General features: G+C 38.4%; 4 protein-coding genes, 1 non-coding gene and 2 pseudogenes across 6 annotated transcripts; 4 read left to right on the top strand and 3 right to left on the bottom strand.

Moving 5' to 3' along the window:
• Positions 1 to 1,761: 1,761 nt before the first annotated feature.
• Positions 1,762 to 2,172, bottom strand: LOC103332706 (protein RDM1 pseudogene; annotated as a pseudogene).
• A 3,004-nt stretch (positions 2,173 to 5,176) lies between these two features.
• On the top strand, positions 5,177 to 7,989 carry LOC103332653 (glucan endo-1,3-beta-glucosidase-like; annotated as a pseudogene). The gene is made up of 2 exons (XR_016126721.1): positions 5,177 to 6,229; positions 7,357 to 7,989. The product of XR_016126721.1 is annotated as a glucan endo-1,3-beta-glucosidase-like (transcript).
• A 2,273-nt stretch (positions 7,990 to 10,262) lies between these two features.
• Positions 10,263 to 11,387, top strand: LOC103332652 (uncharacterized). The gene has a single exon (XM_008235401.2). The coding sequence runs from the start codon at positions 10,358 to 10,360 to the stop codon at positions 11,108 to 11,110; it is 753 nt and encodes a 250-aa protein (XP_008233623.1). The 5' UTR covers positions 10,263 to 10,357; the 3' UTR covers positions 11,111 to 11,387.
• Positions 11,388 to 13,083: 1,696 nt separating this feature from the next.
• Positions 13,084 to 13,156, bottom strand: TRNAK-CUU (transfer RNA lysine (anticodon CUU)). The gene has a single exon. It is a non-coding gene; the product is annotated as a tRNA-Lys (tRNA).
• A 65-nt stretch (positions 13,157 to 13,221) lies between these two features.
• On the top strand, positions 13,222 to 16,307 carry LOC103332650 (Nucleotide-diphospho-sugar transferases superfamily protein). Its single transcript, XM_008235400.2, has 10 exons — positions 13,222 to 13,449; positions 13,552 to 13,600; positions 13,831 to 13,937; positions 14,101 to 14,146; positions 14,452 to 14,586; positions 14,714 to 14,803; positions 14,905 to 15,036; positions 15,179 to 15,262; positions 15,414 to 15,478; positions 15,749 to 16,307. The coding sequence occupies exons 1-10, from the start codon at positions 13,331 to 13,333 to the stop codon at positions 15,933 to 15,935; spliced, it is 1,014 nt and encodes a 337-aa protein (XP_008233622.1). The 5' UTR covers positions 13,222 to 13,330; the 3' UTR covers positions 15,936 to 16,307.
• Positions 16,308 to 16,684: 377 nt separating this feature from the next.
• Positions 16,685 to 18,000, top strand: LOC103332649 (ENTH domain-containing protein C794.11c-like). Its single transcript, XM_008235399.3, has 4 exons — positions 16,685 to 16,919; positions 17,004 to 17,126; positions 17,247 to 17,408; positions 17,493 to 18,000. The coding sequence occupies exons 1-4, from the start codon at positions 16,813 to 16,815 to the stop codon at positions 17,905 to 17,907; spliced, it is 807 nt and encodes a 268-aa protein (XP_008233621.2). The 5' UTR covers positions 16,685 to 16,812; the 3' UTR covers positions 17,908 to 18,000.
• Positions 18,001 to 18,098: 98 nt separating this feature from the next.
• LOC103332648 (actin-1) lies at positions 18,099 to 21,120 on the bottom strand. Its single transcript, XM_008235398.3, has 5 exons — positions 20,970 to 21,120; positions 19,940 to 20,006; positions 19,429 to 19,822; positions 18,437 to 19,050; positions 18,099 to 18,343 (listed from the first exon to the last, which is right to left on the bottom strand). The coding sequence occupies exons 2-5, from the start codon at positions 19,997 to 19,999 to the stop codon at positions 18,278 to 18,280; spliced, it is 1,134 nt and encodes a 377-aa protein (XP_008233620.1). The 5' UTR covers positions 20,000 to 20,006; positions 20,970 to 21,120; the 3' UTR covers positions 18,099 to 18,277.
• Positions 21,121 to 21,547: the final 427 nt, after the last annotated feature.

Genomic DNA, 21,547 nt, shown 5'->3' with positions numbered 1-21,547 from the left:
CCATGAGCAGCTTCACTAGCTTGCTGAAGATTCTCTGTGAGACTGTGACTTCAAGTTTTTTCCTTCTTTTGGTAAAAGGTTTATAGAGTCTCCTGGCGGGCATCCGTCGCTCTTCGACCGCCCATCAGAAGAAGCCAGCCAGCTATACCCCGCGGGATGTATAGTCGAAGAAGGTGGATGTGGCATGGTGCTGCCTCCACCTGCGGCGTGCCCGTTCTTGGACTATCTCCACGACATGCCATGCTGCTGAACAGGAGCAGCTTCATTAGCTTGCTGTGGATTATTGTTGTCCATGATTTCGGTCCTTTGGATTTTAGTTTGGTGTTTTGTTTGTCTAAGTTTTGAAAGTTGAGTTGCAGCAGGCAGCTTATTATTGTTCATGAAAATAATTACCGGGTTCTTATTGTTTTTTTTGATCGATTACCGGGTTCTTATAATCCTCAATTAAGGTGATGCCCTGATCTTGCCAAGCATGAATCATCACTTCATGTTTGGTATTGCAGAGACGATCACCTGAAGGGTAGTGCTGCCATCACAAATTCAATACTGGGTTAAGAACACATAAACATATGAAGCTTTCCGAAAACAAAATAGACTAAAATCTTAATTAGAAGTTTACCGAACATTGACTTTGTGATTGTGGAGTCCTCTTCTCAGCAATCCAACCATTCAAAAGCCACCGATGACCGGTAGAGATTCTTCTCCTCGACCTTCTAAGTTTAGCTATTCTGAGTAACCCATGGCATTCCTTACGGCCAACTATGTCCCGGCTGCTGAGCAGGGATGCACCCTTCATCTCACTTTTCACGCCTTAAAGATATGTAACCTTGTGGTTTCTTTTATAATGTAAAGCTTTCTACGAAAATGGCCATTTTGCCCCAATTCGTGAGAGATTGACATATGGCAAACATGCAAGATGGCATATGGAAAATGACCGTTTTGCCCTAATTTGTGAAAGATTGATGACATATGGAAGACATGCAATATGGTAACCATGTTATCATTTAGATAAAATTCAGGTTGTGCATTTGCATATTAGACATTTGTACGAAAATGACCATTTTGCCCAAATTTGTGAAAGTCATCATATGCAATATGGTAATCCTTTATGTCATCCAGATAAAATTCACGCCGTTAGCTTGCAACTAGAATGAATAGTTCTGATGAACATGAGCACTTCGTTACCTTACTGAAGATTCTCATGATTTCGATTTCTTTTTGTTTTTGTTTTAATTAGAGATAATCATGAATCCAAAAATGTTTAGAGATAATAGCACTGCCATAAATGGACAAAATCCAATTTTTATTTTGATTGTCACGACATTTAAATATATTTTGACAATAACGTTCATTGATTGTCTTCACACCTCACGTTTCACCTGTTTTTCTTTCACACTTAACACGCACACACACTGACATAAACAATCTGTACTTGTACATGCACTAGAAGGGTGTTTAATTAGTTACCCGTATAGAGGACAAATAGATTTAGGAAGCCGAACAGCTTACCAATAATGTCATAAGAGAAAGATAAACACATATTTTCTTTTCTATAATAAAAAGGTGATGATTTTGGCACCCCAATCACTCTTACATTACCTCAAACATATATGCTTATTAATAGAAGAAGCCGTACAACAAATATTCCAACGACCAACAAGTTCTTCATCAAATGAGTTTTTGCAACACTTAAAATTACCATCAGTCACTAAATCCCACACATCTAATTAACATTAATATTCGAAATGGAAAATTAAAAATTCATGCAACCAGCTTAGACGAGGGGATGACCTCATCAACAAAAGCATAGTACTCGGGGTCAGAAAGCCAGAGCTTGGCCAAATGAATGTGAGAAGTGCATTGCCTGTGGACTTGTTCAACATCCCAAATGGTAGATTCAGCTCTCCTTGGATGAATAATGTTGTCCATTGGCTTCTCTTCTTCCACACTGCCAATTCTTGACTCATCCCACTGCTTTGCCAGAACTTGAGTCATGTAGTGCAATGGCTGCCCATAAAACTGCTTCATGGAATTTGCTAGTGCCCACCACGTGACGAAGATGGCGTCCTTCCGGCGATTCCTCGGGATCGGAATATGCCTCATCTGTTCTTGATAATGTTTTGCAATCTTCAGCACAACTTCTGCGTTACAAAATCCTTCTTGTTGGTTCATAGTAATGGAGAGAAGTTTAAACTGAAAAAAACTATATCAGAAGTGAGCGTACATGCATGTATTGCTTGTGTTTTGAGATTTATTTATACGATGATTTAATTTATTCTTTTTATATATATTTGTGTTAATATTATTACAAAGCTATATATATCTTGTGGTAAAGCTAAAAGTAACCTAAAAGTAGGGAAGTTAATGATATATATTATATAGAATACATGAAAGGAGAGAAGATGTTTCAGAAATACTAGATGTCAAATGAAAATTAGCATTTTGGAACCTGGATCCTCCTTCAATGCCTTTGCACCCCCACGTCTTCCTTCATTGCCTTTTTCCTTATTTTTTCTCTTACTTTTAGATCCTTCCTTTGCAATTCGTTTTCCCCATCTTTTTATCAGTGATGTTTGAGCCTTAAAATGTTCACTTAGATCGTCGGATTCCGTCTCTGAATCAGACACCAGTAAGTGTTGGTAGTGTAGAGGACGCCGCCGCCGCAACATCTTAAAAATCAGGGAGAGGAGAGTCAGGGGTGGGCGGAAGGGTTTCACTTTTACAATATGTTTGCCATTTATTTGAATACAATTTTGTTCTAGTGTTTACTTATCACGTGTTGCTCATGTAATAAGACTACTGTCAGAGAATGACAACGTATACGTATTTGTCTTTGTCCTCATTAAAGGCTTTTTTCCAAACTAGCTAGCCCACAAATTGTTTCATCAGTGGTAAGTTGTACAAGAACTGGTATGCATATGCAAATGAGAGGAAGCTATGAACCTGGTGGGTTATATTTATTAGCGTACTTGTTCTACCATATGTGTACAAAATGACCATTTTACCCCAACATGCGAATGAGTGACAAATGGAAAACATGCAATATGTAATTTTTGTTATTATCTAGACAAAATCCAAGGTGTGTACTTGCATATCTGCCATTTGAGAAGTTTTATTCAAGGAATTAGTTGGCAATTAACGCAGTTAAAGAGCTTTGATACCTAATGCAACCAATGTTTATTTTTTTGTTAATATTCAAGTAAAAACAAACTAAATGTTGGCATGCAAGCCACTAGTACATGTTCTTACCATGATTTTCAATTTTAGAACTTTGGACGTGTTCTAATATTAACTCTTTATTTTACTCTCGTTTTCGGCCATCACTCGGGCTAAAGCCCAAATAATTGGATTAACTTTTTTCACTTGCTTTAGTGGGCCGCACACTAGACACAGGTTTCCATCCAAGCCAACATTGGGCTAGACCCAAACTAATTTATTTGGGTAAGATCTGAACCTAATAATTTTGCCGAAGTCCATACAGACTCTTTTATAGTTAGATAAAGGCTTTATCTCTTAACATTTGGATCAAACTAAACAATTTAATCCAACGACTAACCGATAAAGCAATAAAGTAACCAATTTTATTACTCAATTTAATTCAACCGTTAAGAAATAAGGCCTCATCTAAAGTCCTTAAATAAGACCCTTACTGTAGAATTCTTGAGTGAGGTAAAGAAACATAAACTACCATTAAATCACAGGTTTTCATGCATTGCAGCACAAGCCCATAGAGCCACAGACTAATACTTTAGTTCAATAAGAATTTGAATGAATCCCGCATTTGTTAAAAGCCTGGGCTGAAGATCGTTTTGAAGGCCACAACAAAACAACAAAGAAATTTGTATAGAAAATACCGATGGAGCCCTTGAGTAGGTGTCTTGCAGTCTTGGTACGCTAATGCCTGCCTGCCCATCCGTGTGTTCTTGGACGCAGCGGTCAGCCTCTTGTTATTGCTTTTTTCTTTTTTCCTTTTTCTCTTTGGAATAACAGCCTCTTGTTGTGTGCAAACCGCGTCATTGATTTTACCACTCAAAACGCAACACTTTAATGATTTTTTCCAGACAACGAAAAAGGCAAAGCAAAAAAGACCGCCAAAATCAATGTGCGCAATTGCCGCCCAATCTTTTAGACAATTATTTGTTTTTTGGTCGACAGCCAATGAAAAAGGAACACGGTGTCCACTCGGGCAAGCTAAGGTCAAAAAGTTTGGGTCGCATTCACACTTGGAACATCGAGATTCTGGAGATGCTTTTGCTTTTGCTCACTGTGAGCTCGTGAAGCATCAGATGCAAAACCAAGTTGACGGTCCTACCGTTTTTCTGACTGCAACGCGTCGTCATAAATATCCTAATAAACACGTGCACATTTAGTGACACGGTCTCCAATGCTCCGAGTTAAAAGAAAAGACGCAAGAAATAAATTGACACAAATTTATTTTATTTATAAAAAAATAAATTATATTTTTCAGTAAATAAAATTCCTTAATGATTAGTGATATTATAAAACATTTCGTGGTATTAGGCTCTTTTGCCATTTGGCAATAATTAAAATACATTCTTTAACTTATTTTATTATGACTAAACTCTTTTGAATCATAGAGTAACGGCTACTTTTGTCCATAGCCAAGTGCCAAAGATGAGTTGGCATACCCAACCCCAAAATTTACATTTCAATGTAGCAACAACATAGATGCTTCTCTATGCATAGAAACCTTAGCTTTTTTGAAACATTATGAGCTCTTTCAAAAGAAGTTTATAGAACTAGAAAATAAGCAAGGTAACTAATAAAGCGATTCAAGTTTTGGAGAAAAATAACTTACTGATAATAACTTTGTCGTACTTTTTTCTTTAGGTAATTAATTACGTGAACATAAAGATAAAGATTTGTGGCCGTTTTAAGTAAGTTATTTTTAAGTTTGACAACTATTTTATTTTCAGTTTTTGATGGATAATTAAGAAGACTAAGTTCATTGTAATAAATAGCATATCTTTTTTTTTGGGAGAGAAAATAGCACATCGTCTCAAACAAGAAAACAACAACAGAATTTAACTGTAAATAGGCAATCTCTGTCAAATTGATAATTGACCAACTACATGTCCGAATCCCATTGGTCCCTTATCCTCCTGTTTCCTATTCTCAATTCCTTCCAATTTTCCACTATAAGTACTTGACCCCAACACCCATTCCCCACAAAGGCAAAACAAAACACAATGGCCACCACAAAGCTCCTCCTCTCCCTCCTCCTCCTCATCCAGCTCGCCGCCACGGCCTTCGCCATCGGCGTAAACTACGGCACCCTCGCCGACAACCTCCCCCCACCGGCCCAAGTCGCCAACTTCCTCAAAACCCAAACCAACATCGACAAGGTCAAGATCTTCGACGCCAACCCGGACATCATCAAGGCCTTCGCCAACACCAACATCTCCTTAACGATCACCATCCCCAACGGAGATATCCCGAGCCTCACGAAACTACGTGCCGCACGCCGGTGGGTCGTGGACCATGTCAAGCCGTTTTATCCCCAGACAAAAATCAACTACATCGCCATGGGCAACGAGGTCCTCCACTGGGGAGACGACAACCTTAAAAACAGCCTCGTCCCCGCCATGAGGACCTTCCACAACGCTCTGGTCCGCGAGGGCATCAAGGACGTCAAAGTCTCCACCCCTCACTCGCTCGGGATCATGCTGTCGTCCGAACCGCCGAGCCAGGGCCGGTTCAGACCGGAGGTTATCCCGCTTCTGACCCCCATGCTCCAGTTTTGCGCCAGACCAAAGGTCCGTTTATGGTCAACCCGTACCCGTATTTCGGGTGGTCGCCGGAAAAGGAAAGCTTCGCTCTCTTCAAACCCAACAAGGGCGTGCACGACCAGTTCACTGGCAAGTCTTACACGAACATGTTCGACGGGTTGATGGACGCGGTTTACTCTGCCGCCAAGGCGGTCGGGTTCGGTGACGTCGACTTGGTGGCGGCCGAGACCGGTTGGCCTTCGTCTTGCGAGTTCCCGGTCTGCTCGGTTCAGAACGCCGTGGATTACAACGGGCACTTGATTAAGCATGTGGAGTCTGGCAAGGGCACGCCGTTGATGCCGAACCGGAAGTTCGACACTTACATCTTTGCCTTGTTCAATGAGAACCAGAAACCCGGTCCGCTCGCGGAGAAGAACTGGGGACTGTTTAAACCGGACATGACTCCGGTTTACAATGCTGGGGTTATGCGGAACCAACAGGTTGGTTAACGTAATTAATTTTCGGTGTCGTTCGTGTTTCTTTTCTCATCCTGTTGTCTATAATATTAAATTGCTAAATTCTAAACCTTTTCAAACTTTTTAAAATGTTGGGCACATGCCCCTTAGATTACGTCTGATTTTCTAGATTCGTCGTTTGGTTTATTATATTAAAATTTAATAAACAAATCTTCAAAGCTGGTCCAACGATTTGGGAAGTTCTAGGTAAAAATAAAAATTGAGGCCTTTTTCGAGTCACGGAGCTAATTTCATGTGGGGAGCTTCTTAAAAAATATATCAAAATATTAATATTCATTACAATATACAGCTTTTACTTTTTTCAAGACCACACAACCATAGATGGACAAAAAATAATTAAAATAAGAGAAAGATTAACAAACTTTAATTAAGTGAATCAACCCAATTGAAAGTTAATAATATATTATATTATATGGAGAATAAGAGAATAAACAAAAGTCACAAAATGGTATCCAAGGTGGTTATAAGAGCAAGGAAAATAGGTGACAATAACTCTTGAATTTTAAGAATTTGAGTAAAAATAGTAATAATATGTACACTAAATTTGTAGAAAATTGATCTAAAACAAGAAAAATAGGTTGAGGTTGAGGTTGAGGTTGAGGTTGAGACCACACTAGCAACCACACTTGGCTAATTTATACAAAAATAAAAATAAGAAATTCAAAATTTAGGTGTTAAGTTTGTTAGTTAAATAAAAGAGTGTAGTAGGTTGGAGTGATTGTTTCCTCAAGTGAGGGCCTGAGTTTGAGTTCTAATATCCGTATTGTGTGTATGTGAGTTTAGTATATTATTGCCTATTTCAATATAAAAGATTCTAAATAAATAAAATAAACTAAAATGGAGCTACTATATGAAAAACAAGAAAAATACCAAAATTATTTTACGGTAAAGTTCAAAATACACACCTAAAAAACATTTAATGCTTATATAATTGATGGGATAAAAATTTGTATAGGCTTTTTTGGGTCAGAGAGTTTATAAGTTAGGCTCGCAAATCTAATTGTACAAATATTGGGAAATAGTTTTTATTGTGAGAACAATAAATGTTTTATTATTAATACTAAAATGTTGTATGAATAATTAATGTTTAGGGTGGCGCAACACCTGGACCAATGGTAACAACAGTAGCACAGCCAGCTACACCAGCCGCACCAGCTGGACCAGCCAAACCAGCCGCACCAGTTAAAGGAGGCAAGAAGCCCAAACCAGCAACCCCAGCAGCGCCTGTGGCAGCGGGAGGCGGCAAGAAGTGGTGCGTGGCCAAACCAGGAGCAACCAACCAAGCTCTGCAGGCAAACATTGACTACGTCTGCGGCAAGGGCATTGACTGCAAGCCCATCCAGCCAGGTGGCACCTGCTTCGATAACGACGTTAAGGCCCGTGCGTCTTACCTCATGAATGCCTATTACCAGGCTAACGGCCGTCACGATTTTAACTGTGATTTCTCGAAAACGGGACAGCTTACTTCCGCCGACCCCAGCCACGGCTCTTGTAAATACAATGCTTGAGTAGGGGCATTTTAGGAACCAGAAATATGCTGTTGTTTGATCATTATTTTTCTAACTCTTTTTGTTTTTTTTTTCGGGTTTGGGGATGATTTATGGTGCCTCTGCAAATGAGTAAGATTTATTGTACAAACGATTTGGGAAGGGCTCTGCCAATTGTGCGAGCACGTTCTAAACGTTATCATTGGAAACACAATTTACTTTTTTGGAAAAAGAAAATCCAAAGTATAATTTATTTATTTATTTATAATTAAATTAGATTGTCAACCAATTAACACATTGTCACAACATGATAATTATAATATGCTTCAGAAATTACCGATAACAACTCAAAAAAAATCAAGAGCTTTGCTACATACTCGGAACAGAACATGATTGACAAACTTAAATTAGGTTAGTTGATCATGGCAGTGCACCTATTCCCTGGTACCTAAATTCGAATCCCTCTACTCGTAACTTTTAAATGGGCTGGGCTCACTTGATGGATGAGCTCGAATGTAGAGCTGGGATCACATGTTGGGCATGTGTTGGAAGGCAAAGATTCAGTTCTACTAGCTTTGTTTTTGGGCCTGTGTCCCAATTGTAAACCCAAAACCAAAAATAAAAAACAAAAGAAAATCAGACACTTGAGAACTATTAAAATGAATTATCATTAAAGATAACACAAACTTAAGTCCCCCCTGTCAGTGATAACAACACTCAACCTGCAGACTGCAGTTCTGTCTCTGAATTTATACGAAGAATAAAAAATCCATTTATATTATCTGCTTTCCTTTTCGTTTTTTATTTTTATGGGCCTTCAAATTTGTTCTCTGATGTTGCCCACGTCCAAGACTAACATTGATAGCCGACCTAAAATGTTGCCAGTTGTTTTCTGGTTTGAAATGATGAATTTTTTTGCTTTTGGTTGGTTTCTTGTGATTCAAGGAGGTGTAGATATAAAATGCTTCTTTGGCAAGTCTCACCAAATCTGAGATGACTTTCACTTTGTTAGGATGTTAACCTCCCCTCATAATTTCTTCAACGGTGCAGGATATTCATACCTGCTACTTTTTCCTGTGCTGGGAATTATTACAGTTTACCATCACAGTAAAGTGTCTACAAAATCTTATGGTATAATAGAATGTATTGCTTCTTTTACAGACATTAATTTGATCCCAGTAAGCAGTATTATGTACATGATAGAACGTAAATTCTTACCGTTAACGCAAGTTTCTAATTGAAGTATAAACAGTGAAAATTTAGTGGTTTGATTACATGAAGATGTAAAGAATCATCACCTTTCCATCCCATGAAATATCAATGTTTTCACTAGAAAAAAGAAAAAAGCAGAGTCGTTCCATACCACATGACCTCAAGCTTATTTAGTGGAACGACATCCACACTTCTCTTCTATCTTTTTTTCCTAAAAAGTTTATGCAGCATTGACAGATAGACTCCCATTCAATTTTTTTTTTATAATTTTTTTTTTTTTTGTAAATATTTTATACACGTGATGTACTCTTTGTAAACCTTAGAAGTGACAAATTTCTCAAAATTAATTTTGCTAGGGTCCCCTCCCTCTTTGTTTGTTGCCCTCTTTCTTCTAAGAGTTATTGCTTTTAGTTGGTCCTCTCACAATCTCTAGTCTAAGCATATCTTTCCCATGATTTGATTGAAGGCAGCGGTGGCTTTGGAAGGAACCCACCTTTAGAATTAGATGGAAGACTTTTGGGTTGTCAAATGATTTGCATAATGAGGCAACCATACTTCATCTCCCCAGTTTAGCATTAACCTCTGCAACCAAAGTCTTGTATTGAACCCCTTCCTCGTTATCACTTGTATAAAAAAAAATAGTGCTAAATAATCTCTTGTCATTACATAGTCCCTACTAAGCGTAGCATACGGCTTAATTCCCTCTGATGCTGACAGAAAGTATAACAGGGGCTAATTTCTTAAGTTTTGAAGAAAATTGTCATTTACATTGCATTAGCAATCGAGAGATGATCAATTTAGACAAATGGGTGCAATTATGATGGGAGGGGTCTCCAAAAATGTGGTCCCAATCCTCTCATTTAGAGGCTAATTATCATTTTATAAACCCGAAATCTTCTATTTGCACATGTTAGGTTTTTGAACTCTGGTAAAGGAGAAAAGATTTAACTGCCTTTTGGTTCAGAAAGAAGTCAGCTGAATCCTAGTAGATCAGTTTGGTGTCTTGCCAAAATCCCTGCCATCTATTTTGGTGATCCATATCCTATTTTCATGGACCAACCAACATGACCTATTCCAACTTTTGCATGAACACCAACCTGTAATAAGAATGTGCACATAAATCATTCATGTACATACATGCTCTTAATGCAGCAGCATCATGCATATAGGCTTCAATGGGGTCCCCATATAAAGAATCAAAGGTACAGAGATAAGAGGAAAGATGAAGTGGCAACATCATCAGCCATTTTATCATTCTTTTTCATTATATATTTTTTTAATTTGCTTGGAATAAAATAAAGGCAATTTAAATTATGAACAATGGTTTAGCTCACCAAAAAGAAAAAAACCCCAATACAATAATATACCATCAAAAGCTCTAGACTGGTTTGTTATGATACACAAACAAAAACCCACCAAGCAACATCCACCAAACCCCCCCATTAACCTCCTACAAGCCATGGGAGAGAAAGAGAAGAAGACCAGTAACAAGAACAAGAAGCAGAAACACCAGCACCCAAATGATCAAACCACAAAAACAGCCTCATCAGATTTCTCATTCAAGCCAAGCTCTGAGGTGAAGGGTCTGCGTTTTGGAGGACAGTTCATTGTAAAATCATTCACAATCAGGCGTGCAAGGCCTTTAGAGCTTCTGCAACTCCTCTCACTTCCACCACCAAACAAACCCAACTCCAACAATAAGCTTCCTTTTCCTTCAACCACAGCTTTTCTTCCCACAAACTTCACAATCTTGGCACACCATGCCTGGCACACCCTCACATTAGGCCTTGGCACCAAGAAATCCAAAGTGGTTCTGTTTGTTTTCGAAACCGAAGCCATGAAGGCTGCCGTAGACCGCGTTTGGCCACCAGAAATTCCTCTTGGGGAAGTGAACAAGAGGCTCATCAGAGGCCTGAGTGGCTGCGAGATAGCAAGGTTCAAATTCAGAAAAGGATGCTTAACTTTTTATGTGTATGCTGTTAGACAAGTGGGAAGCTTGGGTTTCTCAAGTGCTGATGATCTCAGAACCATTCTGCAGTCTGTTGTGGCGCTTCAAGATTTCTTGGATCACACTGCAATGCTTGCCATGCCCAACCAGAGAACCATTAGCTATGCAAATGTAGCTCCTGTGGCCATGGCTCACTAGAAAATTTCAAAATTTTATTTTTTTCTTTATTTTCCATCAACCTTATCATCTTCTATTAGGCTTTTAATTTCCTTAATGGGGTTGACCCTTTTTTTAAAATTTCTTTCTGTTATTATGATGGGGAAATTGGTTTATTTGTTGAAGATCTTGCCTTTGTTTAGTTATCTTTATTTTCTCTGGAATCAATTGTATTTTAGTATGAATAAGTTGTAGTGTCCTGTCATGTACAGTGAATTGAGCTTCCCTATATGTTAATGTCTCTGCTCACTGTATCGCACATGCTGGCTTCTGGACAATACTGAAAGCAGAGAGGTAAGTGACAGATTCTGCACCAGATTTGATTTTACTGACATTAAAAAACACTTCAATTTGTTGGTTCATCAATCCCATCTTTGTAGTTAAATAATTGTTCCTTAATTTAGCTCAAAATGATCATTAGGGAAGAAATTCTGCAGTAAGATTACTGGTTTTATAAATTTTCTGAGAGTTTGCATGAACATCAGGGCATTAAATTTTTATATATACTGAGACCTGACACTGTTATTTAGTAACTTGTGCCCAGATTTAACCCCCGTGAGAACCAAACATGGAAGCTACAAAGCCTTCACCATATTATAATACCAAATTTTTTCTTGAGAGCTTAAAAGGTTCCTCCAAATTAAAATTAATTAATTCATAAACAAGCTGGATAATGTGCATGAATGAGTAATATGGATGCGCATGTGATGATAATGATGTGATGACTGATGATGATGGGGATGGTTAGTAAAAGGTCTGTTTGGCATGATGGAAAAAGCAAAGAGAAAATGGTGTAGGGTTGGAATGGAAGGTTGAAGGGCCAATTTCTCCACCTCTTTCCAAAGCTTTACAGTCCACCAAAATGAGAGGAAAAAAGAAAACCATTCCCCTCTTTTTTCTCTTCTTTTTTTTTCAAACGGCAATTAATTTCAATTCTTGTGGCTTTAATCATGGCTGTGCCTCGAGAGAAGGCCCATCTCTGTCTCCTCCATTGATGCCAACTTTACTGAGTTGAGATGCTTTATGTATACGATTGTATGTACATGTCTGCGTGGGGTCTAATAACTTAATAAGTGTGCTACAGTGCCTTTGTGTTGGGCTCATAATTAGAGCTCTATGCTGCAACATGCAAACTTTCATTTCATCTACCGAAAAAGAAGAAACAAATATAGAAAGAAAAAAAGTACCAGCTTCCCAAATTTCTAAATGGATGGTTGGTGAAATTGCTGGTGCTGTGTGTGCTAGGTTTAAGATCTAAAACTTCAGAAACGTGAGGATTTTTCTTATTGGTATACCTAAATAAAACCTGAAATGCTTCTTGCTCTCCGTCACGTACAAGTTAGAACAACAACCATATAAATAAAAATGTGAAGGAAACCAGAAGAATTGGTAAATGCCAGTTTGTCTACTGATTTCCGTTGAAACAGAGAGGAAAGCAGATCATAAAGCAAGTCCTTGGTTTGCAAAGATAGTCCACAGGCTTCTAAGTCACGACTTACAAATCAGTTAAAAGAGCAACGCAATGAGTAAGTTCACAGTAAAATGCAACACTTTTTACCAACCAAGAAAGAAAAGTGAAAAATGAAAGTCACTTCACTTGACCTTGAGCACATAATTTAAGTACACATCACTCACTCTCAAAGGGCTTGCACCTCTCAAGTGACTAAAATTGTTTATTCTTGCATATGAGATTTTGTGTTCGATTATCCTGTCTCTCGATATCCCGAGAGTGCTTTATGTATTGGGCTAAATCTGCAACCCCAGCATCAACGAAAACCATCCCAGAAAAATTGGGCTTATTTCGATTCCGACCCAAAAACGAAACCAAAAGCCTGCTTAGAGAATGTTATATATGTTGGTCCCATTCCCCTAATCCTCCATTGACTACATGATCGTTTACCGGACTGAAAGAGAGAGAAAAATTATCAAATTTTTATTAGAATAAAAAAATTCAACGCCCACCGTGGGGCTCGAACCCACGACCACAAGGTTAAGAGCCTTGCGCTCTACCAACTGAGCTAGACGGGCTTGTTGACTGTTGTATTCACAAATCTTTATATAACAGTTTTATTTTAATATTTTCTTCCCTCAACGTTATATTGGCACAGAGTCTGCGGGTGCAGGAACGCGTTGGTTTTTCTTAAATCTCAAGAAGAGGAAGAGCAGCCACCGTCTCCACTTTGGACCTGCAAATTTAAGAAAATGGAGTTTGTAATTGTATGGACGATGGTGGAACTCCTGTTCGCCCTCATTCTCATCGTAGCATTAGGTTTTGTTTCTGCAGTCTTCTTCGAAGCTTATCGAAGAAAAAACAACCACGCGTACGTTCTACCAATCCCCTTGTTCAATTATCTTCTTCTCAATCACTTAAAAAGAATGTCCTTTTAGCTTATATTTTTATATGTATAATTGTATTTTGATAGGCACGTTGAAGCTCCCGCGATCTTCGAGGACCCGAAATCGTTGAAACAGGTACATATTTTGGATTGCAGTGATCTGTTTGGTTTTGGGTTGAAGATTTGTTTTTTTTTTCCATGCATCAATTAGGGTTTGTGGATGTTGATCAGAAATTGGTTTTAGCATTTGCATAATTTTGCAAAATTGTGTTTTTAGTTCCAATGGCTATGTAAGTCAACCCTGTGATTTCCAATGGGAATGGCTTTTTGAGTTTATACTGACTCATCTGGAAGCATTGTTTCTAGGTTCGTTGCCCTTCGATTTTTGATCCGGCTGAAAAGTATATATCTTTGATAGTCCCTGCATTCAATGAGGAGCTTAGGCTTCCTGGAGCCCTTGAGGAAACCATGAAGTAAGTTGAAGCTTAGCTAATTGCATTTCACTTCCACTTCAAAATGTATTATGATTTGATTTTTGCTCCTAATCTGCACCATCCCATTTGGTGTTCAATAGTGGTGGGTTTTAGATAGAGTCATGGTATTATATCATAATGACATTCATATGTTACTTTGTAGTTATCTTCAACAACGTGCGTCAAAGGATAAATCGTTTTCTTATGAGGTACTCTTTTGTTTCTTTCATTTGCTAGATCACCTGAATTTGTCTTATTGACAGCTATTTTGCTACATGCTAGCTGATAGAATAATGATATGATGAACTTAGATAATTTGCTCCCCAGCAAGTGCCTAGATATTTGTTTGACAACACCAAAAAGAAGCGCCTAAATATTTAAACCTTCGTGCATAAACAGCTGTTGAGTAATAAGGCCATAATAGTTGCTAACTAGAAAACAGTTAACAAGATAGTCCGTGTCTGGCTCTTTCTGCAACTCCATTGCTTTACTTCAGAAATATTTTTGTGGGCAGGTGGTGATTGTTGATGATGGAAGTGTTGATGAGACAAAAAGAGTAGCATTTGAATTTGTAAAGAAATACTCTGTGGATAATGTGAGGGTTATCCTTCTTGGTAAAAATCATGGAAAGGGAGAAGCTATCAGAAAAGTGAGTCTAATCTGAACCAGTCCCTTGTAATTATATTCTGATGTTATTGAAGGCTCCATCTTTTCTCTCTTATGCATGACGATAATTGATTGAAGCTTTTTACCTCTGTGAAAGCATTGTAAAACAGGGAATGCTTCATTCACGGGGTGAGCTACTTTTAATGCTGGATGCTGATGGAGCAACCAAGGTTAATGATGCAGAAAAACTTGAAAACCAGGTTTGTATCAACAGTGACCATACATCTATACACAATTTGGTTCGAAGTTTGGGGAAATTCTAACTGATCTTTTAAAAACTACCTTGTATTTTGCATCCCAGATCCATGCAGCTGCCAAAGAGGAATTTAAGTTTGGGGACTCACCTGCTAGTAATTCAAGTTTTAGAATATCCGATATCCCAATTGCTGCATTTGGTTCTCGTGCTCATCTTGAGGAGAAAGCCCTGGCTACAGTTGAGTCTTGCTAATGCTGCTTGCAGCTATATCATATATGTATTTTAATTTTTGTTACCATTACTTTTTTAAAGTATTTTAATTTTTGTTACCCTTACTTTTTTAAAGTATTTTAATTGAACCAGTTGACTAATGTTTCAGAGGAAGTGGCACCGCAATTTCTTGATGAAAGGTTTCCATCTTGTGGTTCTTTTGGCTGCTGGTCCCGGAATTCGTGATACACAAGTATTATTTTTTCTTCTGTTTTTTTTACTTGTATTATTTATTCTTTCAGTTTGAAAATAGCAAACTTGATAGTACTTTCTGTAAATTGTACCAAATCTTAAGAGAAGGCACTTAACTGTTATCCTGAAGTGCTATTCTTCATGCATTGCAGTGTGGTTTTAAGATGTTCACCAGGGCTGCTGCAAGAAAGCTTTTCACTAACATCCGTTTGAACAGGTAAATCCACTTTAGATTGTATAGATAGCATTCTGTTTGAGCAGGTAACAGAACTTCAAATAGCAATTTGCTATAGTTTATGCTTACCTCCGTTGCTTTGTAACTAGAATACAAGCATCTTTTTACTGCTTCCCTGTTATCCTTCGTTGAGTGCCTTGTAGCTTTTGCGGTTGAGATTCTGATATGTATATCAATTTGATGTTTTGGAACAAATAATTTTTATGTCGGCAAAGAGGCTTGGAATGATGACCAGATGTTGGTTTTCTGCAGGTGGTGCTTTGATGTTGAGCTGGTTTACCTATGCAAATGGTTCAGAATTCGAATGATTGAGATATCTGTAAACTGGTCTGAAATTCCTGGATCAAAGGTGAATCCGTTAAGCATTCCAAATATGCTTTGGGAGCTTGTGCTCATGTCTGTTGGATATAGAACCGGTATGTGGCAAATTCGTAGCTGATTGTGCACACGTCTTATTTATCTTAGCCCGTGGAAAGCAAACACTCCGTATTAGACAGCCACAGGGCATCTGGTTCTCCTTCCAAAGCATTTGCAGAGAGCAAATATAGAGGGTTTTTATGTTCAAAGTCTTTTTAGGCAAAGCTGGTGATCTAACAATGGGATTTTAGTATGTAAAATGAATCATTTTGGGGGGCTACTGCTTTGTTTCTTTTCATAATATTTTTTCAGATTTGACTTCCGAAGAGCATCACTTTTTCAAGGAGTGCTCATGACTGTAAACTTAAAGTTATACGTTTAAGAACAAATGGAGTACATGTTAACAATGTATTACTTTCGCCACTATGAATGATCATGACTGAACTTGCTGAAATCAGGCTTAGCCGCTGAATAATAATAATTATAGTAAAACGAAAAAAAAAAGGTTGTAACTTTTGCTTCTTGTTCTAATGGGACCTTGATGCCCATTGGGATTATACACACAAGATGGTAGCAAAACCTTAAAGACGGGCTACTTAATCAGAGTTGCCTTGTGGACAAGGGATTAGCCAAGTTGGCTAGAGTGGATGTACTTTTCACTTTGCACTTAAGCTTCGAATTCCCTTATTCTCATGGAATGTTTTAACCTCTCCTGAAGGTCAAAATTGAGAGTTTGAATTTTTTGAATTTGTTTGATCCAGTATTCTTGAAAAATGATCCTAATTCCTCTCATTACATATGCAAGCACAACTTTTAGAGAGTAGTTAGTGTTTGTTGTGCTAATGGAGTGGTTGCGCTCCTTACGTACACAAGGCTCAGAAGAAAACCCACAGCAAATTCTTATCACCTTTAGAAAAATTCCAAAACATGCATGTTGATCGTTCCAAACGAAAATAGCTATGAGCAGCCCTTTGTTCTATGAGTTGAAGAAGCAAGCCTCTTCCTTCTTGAAAGAGAAGATTAAAACTGCTCGCTTGACGCTGACTGATGTAACACCTGCACAACTGTAAGTTTGGTTGTGAATCATTTCTTTTAGAGCTTCATATAGATTGATTTGGGTTAATCTTGTTCTTGTGGATGGAGTTTGCAGAATGACAGAAGAAGCTACAAATGAAAATCCATGGCCGCCAGACACACGAACCATTGGAGTAATATCAAGGGCTGCCTTTGAAGTTGATGATTATTGGAGGATTGTGGAGATTCTACATAAGAGGTTAATGGGTTCTTTGTGTTCATGTAATCTGATTTTTTTATAACCAATTTATCTTCTTCATAACATCCACTTCAACTAAGTTTCTTCTCTCTCTTTTTTTTTTCTTGGTTACCAAGTCAGGTTGTTGAGCTTCAATAGAAAGAATTGGCGAGGCTCTTACAAGGCTCTAATTATATTGGAACACCTGCTAAGCCATGGGCCATTGAGAATTGCTGAGGAGTTTGAGGGTGATAAAGATATTATCAAGGAGATGGGGAGGTTTCAATATATCGATGAGAAGGGGTTGGCATGTTTGATTTGATCTCTCATGTTTACTATATTAAACCTTCGTTATTGGGTTCCTTAGGGTTTGTGTTTCGCATGCAGGTTTAACTGGGGATTGAGTGTGAGAAAGTTATCTGAGAGAGTAGTAAAACTTGTTGAAGATGAGGCGTTCTTCAGAGAAGAGAGAGCCAGAGCTCGCAATCTAACATGTGGAATCAAAGGATTCGGGAGCTTCAGCCTGCAGCGTTCTTCTTTTATAGATTCAAGCTTGAAGGACTTGTCCTTCAAAACATATGAGAGATGTAATTCTCACCACAATGACCATCAAAGTTGCAAAAATCGGGTCCTCAGCTCTAACGAGACATTTTTAAAGGAGGAAGAGATGAAGAAACCACAGCAAATTGATGGTTACCAGGGCATCATCTCAAAACCTGACATTAGTCTTGACATAGAAGATCATCCATTTTGCGAGAGTGAGCATCAGACGGCAGAATCCCTTCTTTCTACTGTAAAATGAAACTTGAAAGCTATGTTGTGTTTGTGTGATAACCTAGTTTGTATATGCTTTTGATACGCGGTTTCAATACATACATGTTAAACAAGAAGCAAATATTGCACAATTTCTTTTCTTGAGAACAGAAAAAAGAAAAACCAGTTGATAATCATGGAAACTTGCATGGAAACGGCAAAAAAAGAGATGGAAACAAATTATAATGAAAGAATTGACCCATTTTAAAATCTGACTCGCCTTCTCAAAGTCATAGCTCCAACAAGAGAATAACACAGAAGGTTAACAAAGTTAGACACAACGGGTTGCACAAGCTGCCTCTTGGTTTCAAGAAATAAACACAGCAATAATTCTCTCCATGATCCTATTGTCGTAAATTTTAGAAGCATTTCCTATGGACAATAGATGGCCCAGACTCGTCATACTCTGCTTTTGCAATCCACATCTGCAATCAAGAAAACAAGTAGAATGTTTCGATTAGTAATCATCCAAGATCAACTTTGGAACATGATGTTGAAATGCAGAAATGAACACCAACCTGCTGGAATGTACTGAGGGAAGCCAAGATGGATCCTCCGATCCAGACACTGTACTTCCTCTCAGGTGGTGCCACCACCTTGATCTTCATGCTGCTTGGGGCTAGAGCAGTAATTTCCTTGCTCATTCTATCGGCAATGCCTGGAAACATGGTTGAACCACCAGAGAGGACAATGTTGCCATACAGGTCTTTCCTGATATCAACATCGCACTTCATGATGGAGTTATATGTGGTCTCGTGAATGCCTGCGGCTTCCATCCCAATCATTGATGGTTGGAAAAGAACCTCTGGGCATCGGAATCGCTCAGCGCCAATGGTAATTACCTGCCCATCTGGTAACTCGTAGCTCTTCTCAACTGAAGAGCTGGTTTTGGCAGTTTCCATCTCCTGCTCATAGTCAAGGGCAATGTAAGCTAGTTTTTCCTTCATGTCCCTAACAATTTCACGCTCAGCAGTGGTAGTGAAAGAATAACCGCGCTCCGTAAGAATTTTCATCAAGCTATCAGTGAGGTCACGACCAGCAAGGTCGAGACGAAGGATGGCATGAGGTAGGGCATACCCCTCGTATATGGGGACTGTATGGCTGACACCATCACCAGAGTCAAGCACAATACCTTCACAGCAAAGAAAAAACATCCATCAGTAAGATGAGAAGAACAGGTTTTGAATAGCATAAGTGAACTCCATTAGAAACATTTCCAAATAAACTTTCCAAAAGTAGCATCACTGAAGTTAGCCCCCAACTAGACTAGTAGTTCAAACCAAAAATATTAAAACCAATGAAAGTAATCTCAACTCAGGCAAGACACTCTTTGTGGTTCAGGTAAAAGTCACATAGGTGGAGATATCTCAGTCTATACTGATTAACCGTTAGGAACTTTTCCAAGGTCACACATTAAAACAAAAAAATCATGCAAGGTACTTTCAGTATTGGACACTGACTTCAAACTAACAACTTTGCTACAAAAAGAAAAACTAATCAATATGCTTACCAGTTGTACGACCACTTGCATATAGGGACAGAACAGCTTGAATGGCTACATACATAGCAGGAGTGTTAAAGGTCTCAAACATTATTTGGGTCATCTTCTCACGATTAGCCTTGGGATTCAGAGGGGCCTCAGTTAGAAGAACTGGGTGCTCTTCTGGGGCAACACGAAGCTCATTATAGAAGGTGTGGTGCCAAATTTTCTCCATGTCATCCCAGTTGCTCACAATACCATGCTCGATTGGGTACTTCAAAGTTAAAATACCACGCTTGGATTGAGCCTCATCACCAACATAGGCATCTTTCTGGCCCATTCCAACCATGACACCAGTGTGACGAGGGCGGCCTACAATGCTAGGGAACACAGCTCGAGGAGCATCATCTCCAGCAAATCCAGCCTAAAAAGTAACATCAAAAGCAGTCTTTAAGATGCAATGTTCTGAAAAGAAAGAAAAAAAAGGGCACAACCATCCAAACCATCTCAATGTCAAACTAAAGTTCTTGCCAAAAAATACCTTGACCATTCCCGTTCCATTATCACACACGAGTGGCTGAATGTCCTCAGCATCTGCCATCTTCTACCTGCCGGTACACCAACCAGTTACAACAGGGCCCACAACAATTTTCCCATTTGAAAAAAAAACCCTTGCTTTACCAAATGAGTATATATGGTAAAACTCAGTGCTCATGTACAAGATAGCATTAGTCTAACACATAACAAAGTTAAAGAAAAGGTTTTACTCTTCCAAATGAGAGACTGCTTGAAATCAATGGAAAGAAATTCAGGAAACATAAAAGAGGAACATAAAACAGTGGGACACACAAACAACAGCGTGATGTAACACAAAAGAGGACCACAAAACAGAAATTGAACAGATGGTTCTTCTGAAGAATGTTTGCAGGGTGTAAGATGCCCCTGCCTAATAAATGAACAATCATAATCAAACCCATTATGAAAGGATCCGTGAAATTGGCCAGGATCAAATTGCCAAAGACAAAAAATGTACCACCAAATCTCAATGCAACAACAAAACAATGCAATACGTTTGATGAAAACAAAAAGATTAGAAAGAACAGATTAAATGAGCTCTCCATCACACATCAAACTTATAACCAAATATACTGATAACAATCTATAACGAGCACAAGTTATTCAAAAAAAAAGAAAAGAAAGGGAGGGTGATTAAAAATCATGATTTTTCATTCATTATTTTATTGTGTGTTCATTGTTTCTTAAAGATTAAATTTTTATACGTTTTCTGCTAAGTATAGGAAAGCAAATTGATTCATCAAACGCAAATGGGCAATCCTTGGTCGCTATTTTGAACATAAAAAAGGGAAAAAAAAGCTACGAATCTGAAATGTGATTAAAACCCAAAACCGTACCAAAGCAAACACCAAAAACTCCCAAACCAAACAATGCAGCAATGAAATCATAAGGAAAAAGGAAAAAAAATCAGAGATCTAAAGCGCTTGCTAACCAAAGAGATGGATAGGAAAGCAAATTGCATCAAAGACAGAAACAGAGAGGGCGAGAAAATTGACCTTTTTCTGAATGTAACGGAAGGAGATCGAAGGCGAGAGAGAGAGCGTCTCAGAGAGACAAAGACAGTGGTTTGGGAGTGGGCGAAGGAAATGGGAGGGGGAGAGCAAGAATAAGAAGGGGAGGCGGACATGAAATGTGGGCCGTTGGATTGGATGGGTGAGTGGAAATAAAGAAGACTTGAGAACGCGTCCATGGGCTGGCTTCCCTCGATTTCCGCTGTTCCAGTCATTTTTCTCCTCTTTCTGGACCTTTTTGCCCCTCTTCCTATTTTCATTCTTCGACACACCTAATCATATCTATTTAACCGTTTTAACGTCTACATTGTCTATTTACACGAAATTGAATTGTCTATAAAAAAGTTTAAATCCTCCTCTTATGTTCTTTTTTCTATTTTTATTTTTTGTGGTACAAATTAAGTTTAGGGGGAGTAGAGGCTATCCCATATCAGTCGAGTATATCAAGCCTATTTGAGAACTTACAGATCTTAATTTTTTGATTTTTACAAATTACCCACCAAAATGGATTGTTGGCAGCGGGACTCGAACTTAGGCCTTAATAGCAAAGAGAACGATCCTTA

Source organism: Prunus mume, linkage group LG5 (genome assembly GCF_029339155.1).
Source record: "Prunus mume cultivar Tortuosa linkage group LG5, ASM2933915v1, whole genome shotgun sequence".
Lineage (NCBI taxonomy): Eukaryota > Viridiplantae > Streptophyta > Magnoliopsida > Rosales > Rosaceae > Prunus > Prunus mume.
This window is presented reverse-complemented; position numbering and strand designations above follow the sequence as displayed.